We start from the raw sequence: 25,538 nt of genomic DNA, 5'->3' as shown, positions 1-25,538 counted from the left end.
AGCCTGGTCCAACTTCAATGTATTAATAACTCGAGTCAGAATATCCCCCGAGAGAATCATAAACTCAGAGCACCTGCTGCTCGGCGGGGCGGCGGTGGACCCGGGCGTAAACAAGACGGACACCTCCTGGTGTCAGGGCCCGGGTGAACCTCAGGAGAACCACACACAGACCATCCACGTCGTTTTAGAAAAGCCATCGGAACGTCGAGGTACAGAACGTCCTGCGGGGGGAGGCTGGGAGACGGGAACCGGAGAGGAACCACGACCGACCAATGAGCACCAGAGAGGAACCACGCGAGGCCTTGCGTTTACATTCAGGGGATTCTGCAGACGCTTTTGTCCAAAGCGACTTACAGCCGTTCATTCACACATTCACACTCCGACAGCGTGTGAATGTCGAGTCGACCACGCAGGCCGACAGCCAGCTCGACAGGCGGCGTCTCGCTCGGGGACTCCTCGACTACTCAGGAGCCGGGGGATCGAACTAGCAACCTTCAGGTTACCAGCCAACCCGCTCTACCAGCCACTGCCCCCGCGCCATCGAGACAAAAGGTGTCTGACGCGTCACATTCATTTCCTGCTTCGGGGGTCAACAGTAACACGGTGTGAAGTGATTGTGGCGGAGCAGCCTACCGCCCCACCCCGCCCTGCTACTGGCACACAAAGTTGACCAGCAAACAGCAAACAGCAAACAGCTGTAGGTCCTCTCCTTCGATTGGACTCTCCTCTTCTCCCTTCTCACCCGACACTTCCCTCATGGCACTATGGCTGTCCACACATTCCTGTACCAGCGCCTTATTCCAGGGTTTTCCCTCCTGTAATAACTCTCATCGTACTCCACGTCCACCCACCAATGCTGCTCACACATTTGAGCCCACAGTTCAGGAAATCATAGGATTAACGTTTTGGCTGAAAACCGATTTATCCGAGTGTGACACTGACAGGTACTTTCCTGTCTGGGTGTTGCTCTCTGGTGGTTCTCCAGCGCTCTAAACAACGACGGAGCCAATGATTTGAATGACAAGGAAACATGTATTATTTCAATCTTGGCGGAACACATACTTTGTGAAAGACAAGGCAGGCCTACACTGTCCATCCTCGGCTGATTCCAATCTGAAAAATGTGCAAAAAATATTCTAAATGATTGTATTTGACATTCAAGCAAGCCATTGTCCTTGTTAGGGGATCAGATGTGTATCTTGGATCAGTAGCTCTTAATCTCGGCGAAACCACAACAGTAAAATAAACGCGAGCTGAGGAAATCCCCGCTTCATTACACCTGTTTGCAATTGTCGACTTCGTAATTTTCCCCCAAACAAACCAGCAGCACGGCGAGGTCTGAGTCGCTCTCTTCTGTTGTTTCCTGTTCAGGGTTCGTCAGCCTCTGCTTTTCACACATGCAGGAGTGCGCGCTCTGGTGCATGTCGGCCAACACCCCTTTATGTACATACAGGCCATCAAGCAGCCTGCTGAGTGAAGCACCCATAAAGTCTAACAGCAGGGACAACAGCCTGTGTGTGTGTGTGCGTGCGTGCGTGTGCGTGCGTGTGCGTGCGTGTACGTGTGACAGATTTGGATCTCTAGCAATGTCGTCATTCCCTTTCTACCGTTGCACGCCATGAATTCTTCGTTCCATGCGGTGTACTCGGACAAAGGTAGGCACCCGCTGGAGGATGGTTTCAGGTAGCTTTTGGACGTGGGAGAACGAGCCCCAGACGTTTACGCTCGGTGTATGCGACCTAAACTCATTTATAAAATGAGACCAACGGACGCAGCCTTGACTGTGACACTTGACGGATTTGTTGTTGGTGTGGTAAGCATGTCTGCACCACATCCTCAAAAATCTATGTATGTGATTAAATTATCTTGCATCTGGCAGCAATCTGTACATGAGCGTTTTCTGAACACCGTGAGAGAGTGCGAAACGGGAGAACCCCTTAAAAGGTTTTGCAGCCATGTTAGTGAATCCACATACATGCGGAATGAACCCAAAACCTTGCGGCCTCAGTCTGGGATGCAAATGGTTGAATTTCCCTGAGACACGCCTTGCTTTTCCACTGACAACATATTTGCAGGAGTTCGCAGGCCGGGTCTGTTGTCATGGAGATGTTGTGCAGGTCGGGGGACTGGAGGTGGGGTGGATCGGGGGTTTCCCGTGAGAATCGTGATCCCAACATGGAAAAGTAATGCATGCAAAGTCATTGTTCCAGTTTTGTCTGCAAAGTCAATTAGGTCATCCGAGGGAATCCTGGTCCTACTGGCCAAACGCTACCAAGCAAGAGGCAAAGCAGGCCCGCACCATCACTGGCTGATTACAATCTGAAAAACTGTTGGTAATAGGATATGTGAAACTCAACAAAATATCGCAATGATTTTAATTGACATTCAAGTAAGCCATTTTCCTTGTTATGGGATCGATTTAGCGTGGATCAATAACTCCTAATCTTGGTGAAACCACAGCAGTAAAATAAATGTGAGACACTGAAGGGGACTGGTGGTGATGGGTCGATGTGTTGCCATGAGACTCGACCCAGTATGGAAATATAATATAAATATAATGTATAATGCAAATTCATGGTTCCGATTTTGCCTGCAAAGTCCATTAAGTCATATGAATCCTGGCGAATCCTGGTCATAAGTACAAAACTCTACCAAGCAAACTACACGTGTGTGTGTGTGTGTGTTTGCTTAATCGGGTTGTGTGTCAGTGTGCTCCACTTGATAACCATCGTGTTATTAAGGGGGTGGGGGCGATTCTAGGTTAAAAAACAATCAAGGGAAGGGGCCATGTTTCAGCGTGGGGCCTGACGGTAAGCGCTCCGTCACTATCAGTGTGTGTTTGCGCGTCACACGTTACCAGAGGAAACCGACGGCAGCAGTGCCCAGACCGGAGTGCACGGGCAGACGACTATGGGAGGAAGAAGCTCTTTGTTGGAGCCCTGTTTCCACCATGAGGTCATCCCACGCCAGGCCAGGCCAGCCCAGCGGCCCGGCAGCGGTGCCGTCCTGAAGCGAACAGCTGGAACATCTGCTGATGTGTTCAAAGGCAGACCGGGCTGACGCACACGGACGCACACGGACGCACGGCCTGGGCCCTTGTGTTTGGCCACTGCTCAGATCACCTGTTTTTACTTCGTCGGGTTACTCGTCCACTGGTTAGTTATAAAGTGGAGGTCACCCTGACAACATAGGAGAGGGATCTAAAGGCCCTGACACACCAACCAGGTTAGCGGTCGTCGGACAGTCTGGCGAGCTCGGTGACCTGAGTCTGTTAGGTGTGTGCTGTGACCTGAGTCTGTTGGGTGTGTGCTGTGACCTGAGTCTGTTGGGTGTGTGCTGTGACCTGAGTCTGTTGGGTGTGTGCCGTGACCTGAGTCTGTTCGGTGTGTGCTGTGACCTGAGTCTGTTCGGTGTGAGCTGTGACCTGAGTCTGTTGGGTGTGTGCTGTGACCTGAGTCTGTTGGGTGTGTGCCGTGACCTGAGTCTGTTGGGTGTGTGCTGTGACCTGAGTCTGTTCGGTGTGTGTGCTGTGACCTGAGTCTGTTGGGTGTGTGCTGTGACCTGAGTCTGTTCGGTGTGTGTGCTGTGACCTGAGTCTGTTGGGTGTGTGCTGTGACCTGAGTCTGTTGGGTGTGTGCTGTGACCTGAGTCTGTTGGGTGTGTGCCGTGACCTGAGTCTGTTGGGTGTGTGCTGTGACCTGAGTCTGTTCGGTGTGTGTGCTGTGACCTGAGTCTGTTGGGTGTGTGCTGTGACCTGAGTCTGTTCGGTGTGTGTGCTGTGACCTGAGTCTGTTGGGTGTGTGCTGTGACCTGAGTCTGTTGGGTGTGTGCTGGGGGGGGGGGGTTTGGCTGTGAATTAGGGTTGAAGTGCCATAGCCCTTCAAACATGGCTCATTCTAAGCCATTATCCTCCCAGATGCGACACGTCAAGTTTGGTTTTCACTGTTACCGTTAGAGTTGTGGCCGTCAACAAAACAACCCGACTGGTCTCCTCTGGTTGTATGGATCACATCTCCTTGTAAACATGACCGTTATAAATAGCAACTGTGCCAGAGGGCATGGGCTTTGTGCTCACACTAACCCAGGCAGTCAAACCGGTCAGTAATCACAAGCCCACAGAGCGACAGCCCCGCTCCGTTCGTGTGGCAGGTGTACGAGAACCATCACACACACTCGGATTTGCACGGAAAAGAATAAATTAAGTACCATAACAAAAAAAATGGAAATCTCCATTCTCATTTTAGTGACAAATGCATACGGAGCTGGAGCTCAGGGCAGAGACACGGCGCGTACGCAGCGTGTCTGTGAGCGCGTGCTCACCGCCTGCTCCGCCGCAACCGCACCGGGGTTTGAACAAAAGAACCAAAACCAAAACCGTCGCTCATCCTCGTCGCCTAATCACACATGCCTCAATAAAACGCGATTACATAATCCCCCACACGGTCCAATCAAAGAACAACACAGGCGAGGGCGCAGAGAGGGAGACAGTCCGCTGTTTGTTCGTCCATAAAGCGTCAGAGGAAGAGAGCATAGTCCACACCAGATTAGCTCCGGACCCGCATCACGGCCCCTGTGGCCGCTGGACGTCTAGTGGATTGTTTCGGTCGCTCTCCCTACGTTGTTATCATGCTCTGAACTGAATGGCTCCTTGTCAAGAATAATGTGGATGAAAAGGGCCCATCAAAGCATGCTCAGGGATAAGGTTTTATGGTGTTATCGTTGCAAACATCCCCAATTAAATGACCCAAAGTGACAATGTTTACCTCCTGGTGACTTGTGGCAACTCTGTTCGTTATCTTAAATCATGAAACCGTTGACCAAGCCGACTTACTGTAGTCCCAAACGTGTTTCAAATCAGGTCTTTACTGGAGACAAATCTAGTCTCATGTCCTAATCTAGAAGTCAAGCCGAAAGAGTCAGGATTCTGATCGTTTGGTGTGGCTATATTCATATGTGCGGGCACGGCCCCATTCTGTTCATCATCCCATTCCCAACCCGTCATGATGATAATGTTTTTCCACCATACTATAGATAGGGTCAGTGGTTAGGGGATGTGATCTGGCTCCATAGCAGACATGGAAAGCCAAGCATTAGCTCCATACATCCCCTTAAAAAAAAAAGGTGCTGTAGATAGGATTCTAGATTTAAGGAGAGAAAATAAATAACCCTTGCCTACACTTTTCCACCAATGAGATGATAACGCTGAGTGTTCCCAGGCAATATGTATTCCCCAAACCAATCAGAGAACGGATGCCCTGATTGTTCAGAAGTGAGCCGGGATTGGCCAGCAGATCTCAATAGTCTCATACAGACGCAGGTGTGCACACAACCAGAACTGATATACTCCTGAGCCTTCACTCACGAATAGCTGATGGATGACTATTACCTTTCTAGGTACCTTTCTAGATTACACTCAAATGACGAGCACTTAATCCTACAGGACCTTTAAGAAAAGCACATAGATAGTAAATAAATAATTTCTATCTGCGTTCAACTAATTTCATTGGTTGAGTAGATACCGTTCAAAATACAAAGGAATGACGTCCCCGTAAGAATCCAGCTGAATCGGCAGCCAACGTCGACCCAACATGCACGCACACACACACACACACACACACACGGAAATGCAAACCAACAGACAGACACTTTGTGTAGAAGTGATTTTGTCGTGTTTAAACAAAATTTGGAGATTACACATTTGTTTGAATGCCCTTCTGCTGGCATTAGACATTCTGACCTCTGTCTCTTGTCGTTATCTTTTATTGTTAGATACGACCGGCTGTCTTTTGGCTTTTCCTGTCGCCACCAAGGCCCCGCAAAGTGAAGTCTGAGCACACCTCCGTGCCCAGATGTTGGATCTCCTGACGTAAAAATAAAGGAAAACTAAGAAGAGGATACAGAGGATATCATTAAGAGCTACAACGGATACCATATTGATTATTTACCAATTTGTGACCATCAAATATTCATATGTGTTCCATTTAAGAGGATGGCAGCATCGCAGTATGGAAGACGTTTCAAAGCTGTGGAGCCATGAAGGAAATAAACCAGAGCATGAAGAGAGACCAGATCGATTATACGCTCTACAAACAGTAACTTCTGCTTTTAAGTAGGCCTGGGCGATATGGCTGAAAGACATATCACGATATAACTTGATCATATTGGACGATATCGATAACTATTGATAATTGTAGTGACCTAAAAAGACTAGGAATTACCATGCTGGATTTAAACACTTCTGTTTGACGCTTAATATGACCTTCCACTGTTCATTCATTCATTCATTCATTGATAAATACTCCAATGTCGACACAACAATGAAAAACACTCAGATATTGTAAATAAGTATGGAGCCGTGTTTGTGTAACAAACCCAGCTGCTAGATTCAGTGGTCCAGTCTCTTATCGATATATATATTGAACATGTTTCATATTGATATTTATCAAAAGTCTATCACGATACGATAATATATTGTTGTATTGCCCAGGCCTACTTTTAAGTATATGTTTATTAAAATTTGCTTTTAGATTTATGGAACTCACATTTCTCGTTACAAGTTCAAAATTCCTTCCCAATGGGAGCAGGAAGTCCTTAATTCTGACCTGCTTTATACAAGGGGGGAACAGTTTTCACGCACATGAATCATATTTTACACAAAATAGGTGACGCATGAAGAGAAATATTAAGGACAGTAAGGCCCAGTCCCATTTCTCTCCCCTTAACAAGAACACTTGCTTTGAGTGCCCTTAGCTGCAAGTCAGCTCCCAAGCTGGCTAGCGTTCAAGGGATGATTTCAAGGGAAAAACAGCACTCCCCCTTGCTCCCCTAAGTATTGGGACACCCTACGCCTTCACAGAAACGTGCAAAATCTAGGGTTAGGGCTCAAATCTAGAAGAGGGAGAATTGGGACAGAGCCTAAATGTTGTGGTATAGGCCCCAACCCTAACCCATTGAAATGGAAGTGAAATGGCCTCATTCTGAAGAAAGGCCCATGAGTGGGTCCCGCATTGAAGATTAGTGTTGTACGCTGGACAGTCTCCGGGTGCTCAGAAGTGTTTTGCGAGTGACTTTCTTGCCTCTCATTGTCTGCAAGCAAACAAAAAAACAAAAAAGCAAATACCTACCGCTGAAACAATGGAGCGTTTGGATCCCATGGATTCTCTAGTCGTCTCCATTAACGCTGGCCCCGTTTGTCAGCCAATAAAAGCCCTGACGACATTATGTCACGGCTCAGTCTGTTCAGAACAATGCTGCCTAGGGCCGAAAAAAAACTCCCAAATTATGATTCTGTAGGAAGCAAAGCGAGTGAATACGTCACTCGGTTGAGTTGCTGTGTGGGCGTACGTGTGTGCGTGCGTGTCTGCACATGTGTGTGTGTGTGTGCGCGCGTATGTGTGCGTGTGTGTTGTGGAAGACATCCTGAAGCCTTCCACTGCCGGCTGGGACTGGCTGAAGGCTCAGGATATTGCATGGCTGCCGACAAATTAGTTGGTGTTGCGTCAATCGACGTCTTTGGCGTGAACTCGTCACGGGCCTTTTTGCTGACGCCGTGCGGTTTAGTCACCTCACTTGCGTCTTTCTGGGCTTGCTCCAGCTCGTTTTGCTTTTTTCTTCACCTTGCAACAAACACCAGAATGTGCTCGCACATAGAACACGTGTGTATGAAACAATGTGTGAAAAGATGTTCCTGTTGTTGTACAACCAAATACTGTGGTGTGTCTGTATATACCCCTGTGGTACAGCCCTGTAATGTATGCAAATTAAACCACGGGGGGTGGGGGGGTTGTGTTCATGAGTTTTTTGTTCATGAGATTAATTTTGCATTGAATTTCCCCATTGTTATCTCATATGGAGGAAATGACCTACGGTGTACAAAGCCAAAGAAACCTATACCCCACCTAACTGTATCTACATGTTGGTTCGTTTTCTTGAATGCACTAAAATAATTTCCTGAAATGAAGGTAATCGAATGTACCTTCCCAGCATGCATTACTTCATGGTAGTAATTATAGCGTGCTTTGTTGTCATTGGCTTTCCTCAGATCCGAACCATCTTCATCCGTCATTAATAAAGTCCACAGATTTTTCATTCTACTCAGGCGACCATTGAAACTCTACTCCTCTCCTTTCAGTTAAAGTTGAAGGGGCATTACCCCATGTGTTAGGCTAGAGTGGAGGGGTGGAGTCCAGTCTAAATACCTTGGCTTTGACTAAGACTTCGTGTCGGCAGTTAGAAAGGCACGCGAGTTCAGCTATGCACTTTCTCTCACTCGCACTCATTCATTTACTGAGCTGATGACCCTCACCTGGTTTGGATCCTACGACTGCTGCCAGCACAAGTTGTGAATGGAAAGGCATGCACGATACTAACAACACACACACACCCCTTTGAGAGTGTGCTGTAGTATGTGACCCTCTTCGGAGTTGCCAAGCTCATTAAACGAAAATATACACACACACACATATATATATATATATACACACATACACAACCACACACACAGACAAAGACATGCGTACGTACATGCATACACACGTACGTATGTGTGTACGAACGTGACATACATACATACATACATACATACATATGTATTACACGCACGTGCAAACACATAATTGACATCCGTGGTATTGTCAGGATGCAAAATATCAGTCAAATCAGTTCTAACCTGATTGTGCCCATACGTCTGCTGTTTTCTTTATGTTTTACGTGTTCAGGGACCACACAAAGGATCATGGAACCGTTTTGGAAAATTGTGCAAAAACAAGCCATGGTGAAGCATTCTATGCTATTGGGGAGAGAAAGAACAAAAAAGCACATAATGGCTTTTTTTTGTTTTAGTAGAAATAGCTACTTTGAGAAAAAGCCTTTAAAAAATGTCCACAGTCTATCTCTATGCTACCCTTTAACACCGGCATCAAAGGCCAAATTCCCGAAGACATCCACCTCATCCACCATGGTGGGTCTCAACGGGAACAGTTCTGCTCTTCGGCTTTAGTGTCACCTGACCCAAGCAAATTGAACGGACACGGATCATACGTCGCTGATCAGGGCTCGGAGAATGTCATCCAGCAGCGCATCACAATTTCCCGCTGAGCCGCGGTAACAGATATTGTGATCGGTCAGACGATACGAAGCTGCCCGGGATGGCCCTCCTGTTCACCTCGGAGCAGACTTCTCCACCCCGGACACAGGCCCCCGGAGGACAGCCCTCCACCTCCACCTCCACCTCCAGACCCCGGACACAAGCCCCGGAGGACAGCCCTCCACCTCCACCTCCACCTCCAGACCCCGGACACAAGCCCCAGAGGACAGCCCTCCACCTCCACCTCCAGACCCAGGAGGACAACCCTCCACCTCCACCTCCACCTCCAGACCCCGGACACAAGCCCCGGAGGACAGCCCTCCACCTCCAGACCTCGGAGGAGCGTGGCTCCCACAATGTACGACGGCAGCCTTGACGTCTTCGGCGTGCCCGCTCAACATGTTACGCAGATATAAATGACACGCGATCGTACATGAGCTGCATCTCCATCCCAGCCTTTGAGTACCGTTTGACTGCTGTGTGAGATAAAAGCCAAAAGGTATCCTTTATTCTTTCCCCGGTGTACACCACGTCAGAGGACATCGGCGTGACGCTGTCCCAGTGTTGGACAGCCATTAGCTGCTGCATGAGGCTGTGGATGTATTGCTCGGCCGTAGCCTGGAGGAGTTGGGTCAGCTGGTCCTAATCCACACGGATTACCATCAATTTTAAAGAGTTATTGTCGGTGGCCGATGACTTCACAGTGTTGGACCAATACGATCATATGGTCTCGGTCAGACAACGAAAGCAACGAAAGCGTTCCTTCAGCGGTATGGAGGTCGTAAGCCGTCTGTGCTTTGGTGCAGTTCTGCAGATGGCCCGCAGCCACGGTGAGATGTTTTTTAATCCGGACTGCCAAGGAGCGAGGAGGCCGGTGAAAACAGGCCGGGATTAAGAGAATAAGCAGGGACTTCCTGCACGCCACTTTGTTGAGCCCCCTGGCCCGGGACACATTCCCATCAACGAGTAAAAGTAAACAACCTTTCTTCCATTTCATTCACGTTCTCTCCTGTGGCAGCGCGGGTGGACTGCATCAGACCAGGTTGGAGACACAACCCCTTACACAACGGGACCGACTCCACAGTGTAGAGTACTCTGTGTACTGTGACAGGAAGGAGATACTACAACCGCTAAACATAACCATAGACAACCCATTTCTCTCTTGGGCTTATTTGAATTCCTACGGAGGTCACACAACCGTTGAGCTATCGTCCAAATGGCGAGGCAATCCTGATAGCGCCATCTTTACTGATAACACACCCCCAAAATAAAATGTTGTTTATTCGAATGGTTTTCTCGCATCTTTGTTATCCCATGTTCTTCGGGCCTGTTGCACTGCTTAGTGCTGCCCTAACAATGGAATTCTGAGACCTTTTTCCCCTGTGCCACACAGAGGGCCGGGACTCTGGTCCCCGGTGGGAGCAGCTGGGGCCAGCCAGGGCTGTCGTGCTTCATTAGTAGCGCCTAATAGTTCATAAGGCTTAATTCATTCAGCCTGACCCATTCCTATTCCTAGTCTCATCAGCCGCCCGACACTTTCCAACCAGGCCCTTCTGTCTGTGTGGTTCCTCCTCTAGTGTCTTCACTAGGCCTTGACGCTACACGCTTAACGTGGGGGCTGTGGACTATACCTGTGCACTGTGTGTGTGTGTGTGTGTGTGTGTGTGTGTGTGTGTGTGTGTGTGTGTGTGTGTGTGTGTGTGTGTGTGTGTGTGTGTAGATGTGCGTGTACGTAAAAAATTATCCCACACTACTGACTCCCTGTCACCAAGTTAAATGGTCATTGTCTGATTTCTGTGGAGGATGCCAGAGGCAGAAATTCTTCTGCGTCACTGCAATTCCACGAGGCCCTAGGCCTACAACACAAGGCTATACAAAAGTTTTTTTCAGTGTGTGTGTGTGTGTGTGTGTGTGTGTGTGTGTGTGTGTGTGTGTGTGTGTGTGTGTGTGTGTGTGTGTGTGTGTGAGAGAGAGAGACAAGAGGGTGAGGGTGAGTTAGACAAGAAAACATGGCCTTCTAGGTCACTGTATCATGTCTTTAAATGGATGGGAGGCTTATTGCGAGGTTCAGGAGAAGTATGGCAGTGAGGCATTCCTTATTGCAGTATGTTTTCATTTAAGACTCCACAGACAGCACCGCCAGGAAAAAAAACAAAAACAATTAGGAGAAATATCAACATATGATCCAGTCTGTCCATCCCAAAACGCTACAAATAAGCAGGTATCCGGGCAGTACTAGGCAGTATCTAATGTAACTACATCATGGGCAACCATATACTGCACATAAACACTGTCTTACGGTTGTACTGAAAGCCTCTGAGCACCTATGCTCCATGCAGGATGTCTGTCGGTATTTCTAAGTAAACGAGCACTCGAGAATCGCGCGAAGGAGGGAAGACCGCGATTGATTTGATCACCTATCACGTCATCATCACGAATCCCCTGGTAGGCTACCACACTCCCTGGTATGATAACAAGATAACCCTTCGTTGAATAGCTGCCTGAGCGTGCACGATGTTGCGAAATAGCTGGCACACCGTTTCATCATCAGCAGCACATACATATTATTTTTCCCAGGCAGCAAAAGCGGATGTCGGACGACGATATCTCTCTCTCTCCCCCCCTCTCTCTCTCCCCCTCTCTCTCTCTCTCTCTCTCTCTCATATATATGAAGGAAAAGCAAGCTCACACGTAGGACATGTCAAATCTATAATCTTACAAATCAAAAGGCCCTAGAGGAGATCGGCTGTGATACACGGGGCCACCCACAGCAGACCTGGCGTTTTGCAGAGGTAGAAGACATTAATCGGAGCATTACATAAGGCGACAGCAGGCCTATAAAATGCATCTGTATGATTGAACTACTGTACGCTGTAACGTGCTGCTCCCTCGCCAGCCCACCCAGACATCCGTCATCGAGTAGCGCTTTTTTCATTAGCGTCACATATTGTGTTCCTGGTGTTTAATCCAAACATGTGTTGCTTCCTCCATGTATTAAAAAGGTTCAATTAAAAAAAACAAAAACGTACCCTCTCTCGCCTTCAGCAGTACAGTGTTGGCTACTATGTTCTCCAGCTCCATCACAAATCCAAAATGAGCTTTCCTCACGCGAACGTCTGCAGAGAAAACCACAATGTCCTTCACGTCGTGCGGTTGCGTTACTCCTCGTCCGTCCACGACCAGATGTTACTCATATCATCGTCGTATGGAACACACAGGATATCATAGGGTTGCTTGTCATGAAAGCCCAGTATGGTTCTCGTGGTGAGCTGTCGGAGCAGCGCTGCATCTCTACTCTCTTCCAAGGCCGTTCCATACGTGAATTGATCCTAAATACGCGTAAAGATGAATATTTCAATCTGCCCCATTGGCGGAAGCCTGTAACGTTTTGTCTAATAACGCGTTGGACAAGAGCGGAACACTGGGCTGCTACTGCTGCTCGGAGCTGTAGGGGCTGGCGGTAGTGGCTCAGTGCAACGGAGAGAACATCCATGCAATGGCGCTCCCCCTTTCGGTGTAACCTCGTTCCCAGGCGTTCTCTTCTCACGACGGAACGCCTGGGCCGGGGTGCTCCGAATGAGCGTTATCGGCGAAAGGGGGCGGGACTTTCCGTTAGAGGGGGTTATCGGCTGGAACGGGGGGGGGGGGACTTTCAATGTCCGTTTTATGTTTCGGAGAACATTTTGTGCGATTTTTCGTAAGAACTCCATGTTGAGATTCATTGTCGTTATTCTTGTCCTTCTCACTCCAGGGTCCGTTAACTAGCGTACACGGCTCGTGGAAAGTAAGATAACGGAAATTGCGTTGCGGTGGACCGGGATAACGCTACAACGCAGGCTCCTCTCTCAGCCGACTTTCAGTGCGTAATCCAAAATGGGCTGGGCGTTTTGCACAGTTCTTTTTTTTGCCCTTTGGATTGCTGGTTCTGGCTATTGAGAGGAACAAAATATCACTTATCTGGCGAGGTACCACGGTCTTGGCTCGGGGCGACAGGTTCCAGTGGTATTTGATATGCAGTGTATTTGGACAGAACTACTTCTCCCGGTCGACAAATCGTTTGTGACTGTTCATTTCTGATAGCCCTAGTGGTGCACATTAATTAATATATCTAGACAGCCAGGGCACATTATTTTCTATCTCTTTTCCTGCCTCCACTCCACCAAGTATTTTTTTTCTTGAATCCGACTTCATTAATATTCACATATTTAGCGCCACCATCTGGTGGAGTGTCGACTTCTCATTTCTCCCTTTTATACCGCCAAAAAAATAAGAATTGTGTAGGCTAATGTAATCCACTTCCTGAATTTTAACTGCAACCCTAGAAATGTAAGTCCATCACATATACGTTACATAAGGTCAATAGCATCCTAAACGACAACCTTCTGTGTCAAGAAATATGCTGCAATGAAAAACAAATCACTTTAATGGATTGTAACCATTACAGCCTTTGTCCCAGTACATCTTCACCAAATAAAATGATTGACGATCATTTAGCAACAATATAGTAAGTGCTTGAGTAACAAAATCATATTTTGATAACGGACAGATATTCCTTTCATCCTGCAAGACCCCAGGTTCTTTTTCTCCCTCATCCCCACAAAATAAAAATCATTACAGTATACAAAATAGGCTCCAAAAGCCTAAATAATACATAGCACAGGCATCTCCCCTGAAACAAAAAAAACACTACAATTGAACATAAACCGGTCAATTGCTGGGTCACAAATTAACCGAGAGGATTACAGAGGCGAAGAAAAGTCTTAGTATTCATCCAGGTTATCTGCTTTGGGGATTGACAGACCCCGGTCCTTCAGGACCTGCATCTTCACTTTCTCAGTCTCCTGTTTGGCCTGCTGCTGCAGTCGCTGCTCCTCCAGAATCTCCTCTATAGACACCTGTTGTAGGACCGCGTCGCAGGGCTTGTCCATGTCCTGGGGAGACGGCAGGCCGCGCCACAAATCAGGACAATGGATAGTTGATGAATACTTTTGTTGATGTGACAACACAACAGCACAACAGATGACGCATCACATATCAGAACAGGGTCCGGTTGCACCAGCATAAGATAACATGTAGTTCAGTTAAAGTGTTTACTTAGGTTCCTGCTTTGTAGTTAGTAATTATTTATACCTACCCCTAAGCAGGTGGAAAAACTAAATATAATTATGCAGGAGGATGGCTGAGACCCCAGCACTGTACGCACTGACACGGCACACAGCCCAGCCCATTTCTACCTAGAGTACTGGTCAGGTTGAATACCTCAAGTTGTGTTGTGCCATGCGAATCGATGTCCTCACCGGTCTGCGCAATCACTTCCTTGTTTACGTCATAGCTTTTTGATTCATTACAACTTCATTACACATTTGTCGTCACATCGAACTGCTTCAGTTCAGCTTATGCGTCACTAGTTAGGATATTATTGATGCATCGTTGGTGCAACCGAATTTGGTGAACTTCTGGTTTGAAATCAACTAGGGACTTAGTGAGGGCACACAGACTTTGTAAAAAAATAAAATAATAATAACTCAAGCACAGGTGGTGCAACCCAGTTGGTCTGGTTGTATAGGTGCCCAATAAAACCAGATACAAACCCTCTTGTATGCAACGAGGTTAGTGTGAATGAGTGAGATTTATTAATGTGCCGAGTTGTTATTAATTTTAATTTCCAATTAACATTTTCATAATATTAAGAGTGTAAATAAAATAGTTAAATAACTTCCAACAATACCTTTCAGATTAAGTTACCCATCGTAATTAAATGAACCCAATTCCAATGTTTACAATCATAAAATATCCATTGTGTTGACCAATATGAACTGCAAATATAGGCCATGCTCAAGATATATGTACATACATCACGCAATAAAGTATACAAGTTCTTGCATGATATAACTGAAGACCCAGAATCACTAAATCAAGATGAAGACGATACCTTTTTTTGACATCGTGCTGCGTTTCACTAATAAGGATTTCTGATGTGCGTCATTCAAATCATGTGCGATTTAAACGTGGGCCTACTCACCATCTCTCCGAGTAGAACCACGTTTTCTCCTCTCACGATGAAGATGCCTCTGGGGATGTCCCCGAACTTCTTGCCGACATGGATGCGCTCAACTGTCTGATGAAAAACTAAATTGGCTGGCAGAGGATGTAAACACAAGAGTAAAGTAAGACGCAGACCCGCTGCGACACATGCACCCCTCTGTCGAAACACAACGAGCAAGAACGCCAAGCGTCTACGCTGATATGGGCGAGTTTAAAAAGACACCACACTTTAAGAGGACCGTAATGTCCCATTGATCGCATTAGAAGCAGAAGGTAAGATATAACTTAGAATTAGGAAGTTGAACGCCCTTACCAAACTGATCAATGCTTCTGAGGAACCCAATTAGCGTTCTGCCATCTCGCAGCAGGACCAGGTGTTTCTCTACCGCCGTGAAAAGAAAGAAAAACACATCAGACACGCGTACAAGGTGCATCATCATACACACCTACAAGCCATCAAGCAATTCCACACAACAAGATAGAATAACCGACATAGTCACGCCAGGACCGCCAGTGAGACAATAGACGCCGAGCGCCGCGCCAAACAGTCACTTACTGTCGATGTCATCAATGAGACTGGCCGTTCCCGGTACGTAATTCATCTTGATCTGTGTGGTTTGCGCGGTATATTGTTTTTCAATAATTTCAAGCCATGAATGTTTCAAAATGTGTTTCTTCCCAATTAGTACAGGAAGCAATTTTATACACGCTCGGGGTAAACTTCCTGTAGACCTTTAACCCTTTTGGAGCCGAATATTAGTACGTTAAAATCACAGACACATTTCGAAACCAAGGTAGGCTCCAGATCAATTATTTAATACAAAATAAAAAATAAAACGTTATCTACCCACATAATTGTTCATTCTTTTTAATGTATATTTTATAACGTAAGGAGTTGCAACAATGTAGCACGTCATGTTACTTATTCCCTGTCCGCCCATTGGCTGACACAGAGTGACGCAGTCGAACAGACCCAGGGGGGCGGGCCCACGTCTTAAAGGTACAGGACACAATTCTCAAGTAGAAGCCATTCAATCATTTCCTCATTCTTGCCAAACAAGCGAGATCTTCCAAAAAATAACCAAATTCACGTTTGAAATAGCAAACGGTAGTCAGTTTTTAACTTGCTTTGTGTTTTTTTTAATCAGATAAAGGATAGTCCGTGTGCTGTAAAAAAAAAAAAAAAAAGTCTCCACAGTATGTATCGTCATTAAATGCGGTCCAATCCTAAATCTAGTTGGCCTTTGAATTACAACTCAGGAGGAAAACAACAGCGCGCATTGCAATAACCACCATGGTACGTGACTCCGCACTGATGTTATTCACCCTTTTATCTGCTAAGGTCTGCAACGATGTGTGACTGTGTTAAAGAAACGGGTCGTCCCAGTGTGGACCAGTAGAACCATTGCTACGGCTAAGTGATCAGTGGCTGGAATTAGCGTTATGTAACAGTTAACGCTGCCGTCTCGGTCGAGGTCCGTGTGCTCGTCGCTACGCTCTCTCTGTCTAATCTCTTCTGGAGGACACTGTGTGTTTGAACCGATAGTTTCGGGTTCCTTGCTGCAAGAACACATTTTAAAAACGGGCTCTGAGGCCTGTCGTAGTAGTCCTGGTAGCATTGTGCCACAGCAGCGCACCACAGACAGGCTGTGGGGCAGCCTGTGATCCCGACCCTACGTCATCACCGGGAAAGTGAATTATGGTTAGGACTGTCTGTGTTAAGACACTATTCTATTGGGTCTGTTGTAAAGCAACACTAGTAGTAGTTCGTGTGGTCGCCTTCCTGCAGTGTGTCCGTTTGTGATTTCATAACTTTTCAAGCGGTGTGTTCTGTGTTCACAGGACGCTTCTCAGTACCCGGGGTACCCCTCCAATTACTGGTATCCCCAGACCCATTCCACGCCGCATTATGCAAATAACTTCCCCTCAGGAACGGAGATACAGCCCGCGTACAACCCCCAGGTACACATTCCTTTCTGTTTTTCCCGTGGTCAAAATGCTACACCCGAGGCTGCGCTTTGTGTCATCGTCCCATAACCTTGTGTTTACCAAACCAGGCAGTGCAAGGTGCGTATCCGAACGGCCACGGTGGCGTCTACAACCCGGGCCAGGGGCACTATCCCACGAGTAACTTCCACCCGTCCAACCCGTTTTACTGCGCCGACCAGATGGCCCAGAGACCCGCTCCGGGTCCGTACCCCAACCAGGGCTGTCCTCCGGAGCAGACCGCCGCTGGGTCCGGCCAGCCTCACCCCCAACACCATCACTACCCGGCGCCACACTGTCAAGGGGTAGGTCATGGACTCCGCCCGCGTCACTCTACTAAGACTACAGTACAGTACAGTCACGTTTCGCTGTCTGAAACCAATGTCTAGTTGGACTCAAGATTTATTACATTTATATTTACATTTAGGGCATTGAGCAGATGCTTTTATCCAAAGTGACTTACAATTAGTACATTTGTCAGAAGAAAGAGAAACAACAATATATCGTTCTCGGTACAGTAAGGATGTCCATAGAACCAAGTGCCAAGCACTAACCATCACTAGGTTAACCCCTTCTCTGTGCACAACAAAGATGGCTGGATGAGATGCTACACAATGCCTATTTTTTTAAGTGCAGGACGTACAACATACAATAAGTGCGTACATTAAGTGCCAGGACGTACAACATACAATAAGTGCGTACATTAAGTGCCAGGACGTACAACATACAATAAGTGCCTACATTAAGTGCCAGGACGTACAACACACAATAAGTGCGTACATTAAGTGCCAGGACGTACAACACACAATAAGTGCGTACATTAAGTGCCAGGACGTACAACATACAATAAGTGCCTACATTAAGTGCCAGGACGTACAACACACAATAAGTGCGTACATTAAGTGCCAGGACGTACAACACACAATAAGTGCGTACATTAAGTGCCAGGACGTACAACACGCATTAAGTGTGTACATTAAGTGCCAGGATTGTTGTTCTATTTATAATTTGTAGTAACGTGTTTCCTTGCTGTCTCTCCCCCAGGCCCCTGGCTACCCTCCGGGATCGTACGCTCACTACAACGAAGGCGGCCAGGCCATGCCCCCCAACCCCCCTTACCCTGCAGGCCAGGCTCTGCACCCCCGACCGCAGGCCGAGGGCTGGGGCCACTCCAGTGGCTACGGGCCCTCACCGCAGCAGTGGCCCCCGGCACAGCATCCAGGCCAGCAGCAGCCGGGGCCGCAGCCGGGGCCCCAGCACCAGCAGCATCCTCAGCAGCATCCTCAGCAGCAGCAGCAGCATCCGCAGAACCACTACGGCAATCCGGTCCGTCCCCAACACCCCCCAGCCTGGCCCGGGACCGGAACGGGGGCCCCGCCGCCCTACCAACCAAAGGTACGAGTGGGCCGTGGCAACCAATCACCATTTGTTTGTATTTCTCAGAAGATGTATTTGTTCAAATTCGTTGTTGAAAATTCGGTCATCAGCATGTAGTTGATTTCATGGGATTTCATGTCCCTAAGTGTCTCCATTCTTCCTCTTTCAGGACCAAACAGCCCAAAACCCCCAGCAGCAGGGACCAAAGCCTCAGCCGGCCCCCAACCCGGCCAGCGCCAAGCCCACCGAGTTCTGCTCTCCCCCCCAGCTGTACAACCGAACGGGGAGAGGAGGAGGAGGAGGAGGACAGAGCGAGCCCAATCCGTCACAAGGTCAGCCGCCACCCTCTGTGCCGTCTCCGGCGCCGCAGCCGCAGCCGCAGCCGCCGGCGGCCGCGCCCCAGGGCCACGGGATGATCGGACCCCAGATGCCCAAAGAGGGGCCCGGCATGGCCCGCGTGCAGCAGGTCATGGTCCGGGTCATGCTCCTGCAGGAGGACGTCGACGAGTTTGTGGGCAAAAAAACGGACAAGACCTACCGTTACCTGGAGGAGCTGCTGACCAAGGAGCTGCTGGCGCTGGACTCGGTGGAGACCCAGGGCCAGGAGGCGGTCAGGCAGGCGCGCCGGGAGGCCGTGCAGAGGATCCAGGCCATCCTGGATCAGCTAGAGAAGAAGGCCTTCTGAGGGCGCGGCGGTCCGGGTTCAAGAGGGCTTCGGTGTTTTGCTTTGCTTTTCTTCAAATCTTTCCCCAGAAGATGGCGAGGCTCGGGATTGAATCAGGCTTTCCTGGAGTCCCACAATCATTCCCATTGTGCTGGATATGTTTTCATGTGCTAAATGTGTTCAGGACTACATCAGAACCTCAAGTTGGGATGGGACAGAGTTAGCTGGTGTTAAGCTATAGACGTTGCTTTAGGGTCAGTAAACGACTGTACATATCATATCTGCTTTCGGCGTCATCGGGAGAACGCTGGTGTGTAACTCTAAAACCATCTTCATCCGATCCTCTCTGCACCACAACGCTAATGCTGGCAGAGCAACATACTATAGTCATTTTTCATGATTTGTGTTGTGCCACATAGTGTTATTCCGCCATTGTCACAAGTCATAATCCGGGTTTATTTTCATACGTCACAAACCTTCCACGCTGCTTTGGATCTCACACTGGTTCTTCCCTCGACCCATATCGGCCCATATTCACTTTCACTTCTGGTGTTCCTACTCACCAAAGAAATGTATCCGATACTTTTCTTGCTATTTTTACTTGTACTCGGTCCTGCATGCACTGTAGTAATATAAAAACACTGTTGAAAGGACGGTTTGGAAAGTCTCGCTTCTGACATTTGCCTCCAAGGTAATGGAGGGTTAATGAAAGCCCTCTGAAGATTGCTGTCCCATTACTGCAGCTTAGGACAAAGGTCGAGGCAGAGTGCACTCTGTGATGGTTTTGCTGTTTTCTTTAGCTGTAGCAGGTAGTGTTGATAATCCAGTAAGAAAAATAGCTTGAAAGGTTTATAATTATCTTATTTTCTGGGGCTTTTGAACAACACTAGTATTGAGGTCTATGGGACGACGAAGGAGACCAGAGTTAATCTGAGGAGAAGAGGGAAGCATTGCGTATGTTTTTGTATTTTTATGTATCTGCGTCTGTATAACATAGGAACATCAAGAGGATGGAATGAACATTTTTAAAACTATGTAAGGTTAACTTGGGGCACGATATCTAGATTATATGTACCCTGTTTCCTCTGTTCATTGTTGTATGAACGCTGATAATGCAGCGAAAGCCCTTATCGGCCCAACTTATGTTGTGCTTTTTGTTTTTGAATCATGCTTGGTGTATTGATTTGCAAAAAGAGTGCCATATTTGGGGGAGGAACTTTTTTTTCTATGATAAGATCTCAAACCTTGCATGTACAAAAACATTTGTTTTTTCTGTGTTAAGATGGAACCACCCTGTTCATTACTTGACAAATATTTGTAATATAAGACATGTAAAAAATAATCTTGATTACGAGAGCAGGACCTTGCATCAATGTTGCAGATTAAATGCATGTTTCCATTATAAAAGACAAGAATTTTTGCCTGACTGATAAATTAATTGTCACTACTAAGACCTATACATAATTAAATGTCAGGATATTTTTAACCCGTTGTGTTACTTACGCATGCATATCTTCTTTCTTCACAGTTTCTAGTATGTCCTTTACTGCAAATTAACTTCAAATTGTGTTGTGTGCAAACTCTGGGTGTTTCTGTGGGGGGGGCGGTGTGTGTCGCAAACTTTATGAACACCTCTGCCAGCTAGCGTCAGATCTTTAAATAGCTGGCTATTTAGATGTGTAAGGCATAGCATGCTCTTCATGCTCTGTGAGGGAGCCTCACTCTAGGAGCTTTCGACACCCAAGCCTAAGCATATCCCACTCATCGCTACCACCCAGTGCACCCAGTTAAACCCTTTGGTTTGGCGCTTCAGTTTTATTGTTACCTTCTAATCGAATCGTGTGGACCAGCATTGATTTAAAACAAGTTCTCCTGGGTTGGCAGTGGGTGAACTGGAAAGACTTTTATTTACTGGCAAAGCCATCTGCAGCCATGCAGATGAAGTATGGCCGAAACTGTACATTGGAGACCAGTAAGTACCTTTATTTAAATTGTGGAATGGTAAAGGGAACATAAATAGCGTTACAATATGACCCTAATGAGTTCAAATGTGAAAAAGGAAAGGCTCAGAAATCCTAATCATATCTGGTGTCAGACCAAGTAACTCTAGATCCACTGGGCGCATTCCAAGAAATCTTTCCGGTATTCGCTGAACAAACTCATGTCATCCACCGAGGATTCCTCACGTATCTGACCTTCCTTTGCATAATTTATTGATAAATAGCTTCCATGCCTTAAGAGTGTGAGATTAGATTAAGTCAAGTAACCTGATACTACTCATTTAACCCTGTTTAATGAGTAGTATCAGGTTGTTGGCAGATAGTTACTTGGCAGATAAATGTGTCTTCCATTGTTTTGTTTGGACCAGGCATAGTGCAGAAAACCTGGCAGATCTCTCTCTACACCGCATAACCCACGTTCTGAACGCTGCCCAGCGTGGGCGACACTCCGGGGCTGATTTATACAAGGGTACGGCTATTACATACATGGGCATCGAGGCCCGCGACTCCTGCAACTTCGACCTGAGCCCTCACTTCCAGAGGGCAGCCTGCTTCGTCGACAGAGCTCTCGCTGGAGGAGGTGAGTATGCAAAGGTTGCCATTTATGTATTGACGTCTTCTGTGAAATGTTTGTGTAAATATAGAGTAATGGACCCCCCCCCCCCCCCCCCCCTCTTGTTTGTCGTAGGGAGAGTCCTCGTGCACTGCCAGGTGGGAGTCAGTCGCTCCGCCACCCTGGTGCTGGCCTACCTCATGCTGAAGCAGAGGCTGACCCTGGTGGAGGCCATATGTGCTGTTAAAGACAGCAGGGGGGTGGTCCCGAATCGGGGCTTCCTCAGGCAGCTTATACGACTAGATGGTCAGCTCTTTGGCCCTCATCAATATAAACATTAGGGGTGTAGCGATACACTAAAGCCACGATTCGGTACGCACCGCGGTTTTTAAGTCACGGTTCGGTATGTTTTTTCGGTACAGCAGTTTTTATTATTTTATTTTTATTAAACAATTGGATTTTGATTTGATTTATTTAATTGTATCAAACAAATGCCTTACACACACGGAAAGACATCAAATACAAGTGAGGATAAAAACACAATGAAGTCCAGGACTTCATGGACCATTGTGGTCCTCAACACAATACATCAGGACAAGACAAGACAGTCACAGAGTGTGTGATAATCAATAAATATATATATTTTTTGGACTCAAGTTGTTATTGATTATCACACAAAAAGCTTTTTTTTTGTGTGTTTTTTCCACATACTGGTGGGCCACCATGCAGTGGCGAGTTACCCTGAGCGACCAATAATCTGGCATGTCTGTAAAACAGACGGACCGATTATGTTTTGTTAGCGTATATTAAGAAAGAGTGAAATGCAATGAATATGAAGAAACAGACTTAATGGAAGCATACTTCACATGGGGCAGGCACAGATACTTGATTATTGTCCACGTCAAACATTTGTATTAACTTTGACTTATGCAGGGTCAAGGGCAACACTAAAGTGCAGCAATGGTTCTTTTTTGTATTTGTTTGTAATTGCAAGCATCAATTGTGGTCGATCTTCATGGTACTGCCTGGAGCAGCATGTATCTGCATGTTGTTGAATCCATGCAATATTGACACATTATCATATTCCATCTAAAACAAGGGCAGCAGAGCAGGAGGGTGGCAGTTCTTCCCTTGTGCATATCAATTAACTGCAGAATTAAAGGTTGCAGCTCCACAGACTGCTGACTGTGTGTCTATATGTCGTGTGATGTCACAGTGGTGTGGTGCAGGTTGGACTTCTATTCCTCAGCTTGGTAACCCCTTACTGCTCCTACTGCGTCTCCCAAGGTTGGATCTACAGAGATTAGTTAGAATGTGGTTCTCAGGAATCATTTATTAATTGTAAGCACATTTAAATACTGCAAAATGGTTGATATCGCCCTAAAGAGGCCAGTAGACGTCAGTCCTTACGGGGCGTCTGAGAGGAGAGCGAGAGAGAGAACACTGCGGGAGAATACAGGCTTCAAACAGACCACAGAGATTCAAACAGACTTCTTCCTGGAGCAATACAAATACATGGCAACAAGGCAGCAATCATTAAACAGAGCAAATGCGGAGTCATCTGTAAATAGACCAGAGTGAACAAACATTTCAAAGTTCAATTTCTCTGATGAATCCTCAAAAGGGAACATCTGTCTCTGTGGCTGGGGTAGCAGTCACACAGGCTTCTAAACCGGGAAGGTGAGTGATCTTCCAAGCGCCATTCAAAGACTCGGGTAATAATGAATAGGGTTGTTTATGACTTGTATTATCTAGGTCATGTGTGCACCTCCTTCTGATCCTTGTCTGCCTAACCCTAACAACCATATGGCATCATAAATGTGATCTCAAAATGTGACTTTAGATTCTGAACACAGTTAATTATAACCTTTTAGCTTTTGAAACTAACAAACAATTTAGTAAATGCACAAGGGTTCTATGTCTATTTTCCAAGGTTTCAAACTGTCCATCATCCTTCCATTCAGTGCACCATGATACGTGCTGCTGTGAGCATCTGGATCCTGTCTGTGATCTGCTTGGGCAGATCACACGCCGATCATCATGAGGGTCATGCCCACCACCACGAGTCTGACCAGCAGACTAGTAACCTCGACCTGGTGTCTTCAGCCAACGCAGACTTTGCCACCCGCCTGTACAAAAAGTTAGCAGCTCAGAAAGACTTGCAAGGCAAAAACATTTTCTTCTCCCCAATAAGTGTTACCCTTGCCCTGGCTGCGTTGTCTGTCGGGGCCCGTGGGGACACATACCAGCAGCTCTTTACTGGTCTGGGCTTCAACAGCTCTTTATTGACCCAGGCTGATGTGGACAAGGCCTTCCAAACAATCCTCGCTGGGTGCAACGGGACCTCTCGGGAGGACGTGAGTGCAGGGACTGCCCTGTTTGTGGAGCAGACCTTCAGCCCGCGGGCCCAGTACATGGAGGTGGTGAAGCAGCGATACCTGGCAGACGGCTTCTCCGTCGACTTCACCAACACCGCGGAGAGTGTGAGCACCATCAATAAGTATGTGTCGGAGAAGACCAATGGGAAGATTGAGAAGCTGGTTGAAGACCTGGACCCTGCTACCCTCATGTATCTAGTCAGCTACATGTACTTCAAAGGTAAGCAGGTTTTAACGGAGTGGTGGGGGTCTGTGTCTGTCTCATTGTCGTGGTCAACTGATTGTGACTGTTCCCACCCGTGTGTGTGTGTGATGTAGGTCAATGGGAGTTACCGTTTGACCCCCAGGACACCAAGGAGGACGTTTTCAACGTTGACGAACAGACTCAGGTGTCAGCACACACGTTGCAGTCGCAATGAGCCCAAAGCTGTGATCAATGTCGGATAGGCCCTCCATCACTATTCAGTTTGAATTGTTTACACAACACTTCAATGACAATCATAAACCGTCACTCAATGCCAATCAATGTTCTCCTACAGGTTCCAGTACGGATGATGTCTATGGAGAAGTCAGTCAACACGTACTATGACCAGGAAAGTGCCGTGTCAGTGGTGCAGCTGCAGTACAATGGGTCCAGCTCCATGCTGCTGGTGCTGCCTGATAAAGGCATGGCTGAGCTGGAGGACGTCTTCTGCCAGAACCACGTCAACAAATGGCTCAAGTGGATTCGACGGAAGTACGTGAAACCACAACGCTTCTCATCCATGTCTGAACGGGTTAGACTGAAGGTCGCAGGCCATCGTGAATTGACCTCCAATAACCCAATGGCAATTTGATATTCACAATCATGATTTCCATTAATACTATTAATTTCATTAATGGTCATTAATGAATAATGATTTTTTTTGAGTTCAGACTTGATTTTAATGATATACTGTATCCCGGTTTTCTCTAGACGAATCGATATATTCGTTCCCAAGTTCTCCATCAAGATGTCTCACTCCCTGAAGAAAGTTCTGAGTGAAATGGGAATGCAGGACATGTTCGGCCCTGCAGCCGATCTCAGTGGCATCTCAGAGGACCAGAAGCTGGTGGTCTCGGAGGTGAGGGCAGAAAGCCTCGACTTTTTACCGAGACGTGTGACCCAGTGTCCGTGTTTTTCCGAGTCCAGCCTCCCTCTGATGACTCTGCCGCTCTGTCCTTCTGAAGGTGGTGCACCAAGCCACGCTCGACGTGGACGAGGCTGGGGCCACCGCCGCAGCCGCCACCGGGGTGGAGATCACCCTGATGTCCTTCAGACGAATCCCCGTCCTGAAGTTCAACCGTCCTTTCATCGTCCTCATCACAGACTCCAACAATGGACACATCCTCTTCATGGGAAAGGTTGTCAACCCAAACATCTGAGGATAAATATTTACTCTAAAATAAAATACATGTGTTGTCAAATTGG

The 25,538-nt window shown here is 47.2% G+C and overlaps 5 protein-coding genes across 6 annotated transcripts in view; 3 read left to right on the top strand and 2 right to left on the bottom strand.

The window, feature by feature from the left end:
* Positions 1-1,423, bottom strand: part of elmod3 (ELMO/CED-12 domain containing 3) — a gene marked incomplete at its 5' end in the record, with an annotated part of 6,408 nt that extends 4,985 nt beyond the window's left edge. Inside the window, 3 exons of the mRNA XM_084468882.1 lie at positions 377-460; positions 826-856; positions 1,322-1,423. Coding sequence (XP_084325008.1) covers positions 377-460; positions 826-856; positions 1,322-1,423 — 217 coding nt within the window. The remainder of the gene's footprint in view (positions 1-376; positions 461-825; positions 857-1,321) is intronic.
* Positions 1,424-13,497: 12,074 nt separating this feature from the next.
* Positions 13,498-15,837, bottom strand: lsm1 (LSM1, U6 small nuclear RNA associated). Its single transcript, XM_084468054.1, has 4 exons — positions 15,687-15,837; positions 15,444-15,512; positions 15,108-15,223; positions 13,498-14,016 (listed from the first exon to the last, which is right to left on the bottom strand). Exons 1-4 carry the CDS (start codon positions 15,730-15,732, stop codon positions 13,846-13,848), a joined length of 402 nt encoding a protein of 133 aa, XP_084324180.1. The 5' UTR covers positions 15,733-15,837; the 3' UTR covers positions 13,498-13,845.
* A 337-nt stretch (positions 15,838-16,174) lies between these two features.
* Positions 16,175-20,626, top strand: bag4 (BCL2 associated athanogene 4). Of its 2 annotated transcripts, none has more exons than XM_084468846.1 (5): positions 16,175-16,427; positions 16,973-17,092; positions 17,188-17,421; positions 18,161-18,511; positions 18,663-20,626. In XM_084468846.1, exons 1-5 carry the CDS (start codon positions 16,425-16,427, stop codon positions 19,176-19,178), a joined length of 1,224 nt encoding a protein of 407 aa, XP_084324972.1. In that variant the 5' UTR covers positions 16,175-16,424; the 3' UTR covers positions 19,179-20,626. The 2 variants fall into 2 exon arrangements, with proteins under 2 accessions (XP_084324972.1, XP_084324973.1); XM_084468847.1 differs by lacking the exon at positions 16,175-16,427 and adding an exon at positions 16,616-16,832.
* Positions 20,627-21,003: 377 nt separating this feature from the next.
* Positions 21,004-22,174, top strand: LOC311343538 (dual specificity protein phosphatase 26-like). The gene is made up of 3 exons (XM_084468409.1): positions 21,004-21,129; positions 21,526-21,737; positions 21,846-22,174. Exons 2-3 carry the CDS (start codon positions 21,644-21,646, stop codon positions 22,049-22,051), a joined length of 300 nt encoding a protein of 99 aa, XP_084324535.1. The 5' UTR covers positions 21,004-21,129; positions 21,526-21,643; the 3' UTR covers positions 22,052-22,174.
* A 1,064-nt stretch (positions 22,175-23,238) lies between these two features.
* LOC311343537 (alpha-1-antichymotrypsin-like) lies at positions 23,239-25,537 on the top strand. The gene is made up of 6 exons (XM_084468408.1): positions 23,239-23,390; positions 23,675-24,308; positions 24,407-24,477; positions 24,628-24,824; positions 25,044-25,191; positions 25,298-25,537. The coding sequence occupies exons 2-6, from the start codon at positions 23,681-23,683 to the stop codon at positions 25,490-25,492; spliced, it is 1,239 nt and encodes a 412-aa protein (XP_084324534.1). The 5' UTR covers positions 23,239-23,390; positions 23,675-23,680; the 3' UTR covers positions 25,493-25,537.
* The last annotated feature ends 1 nt before the right edge of the window (position 25,538 follows it).

Source organism: Micromesistius poutassou, assembly GCF_964030765.1.
Source record: "Micromesistius poutassou genome assembly, chromosome: 5".
Lineage (NCBI taxonomy): Eukaryota > Metazoa > Chordata > Actinopteri > Gadiformes > Gadidae > Micromesistius > Micromesistius poutassou.
This window is presented reverse-complemented; position numbering and strand designations above follow the sequence as displayed.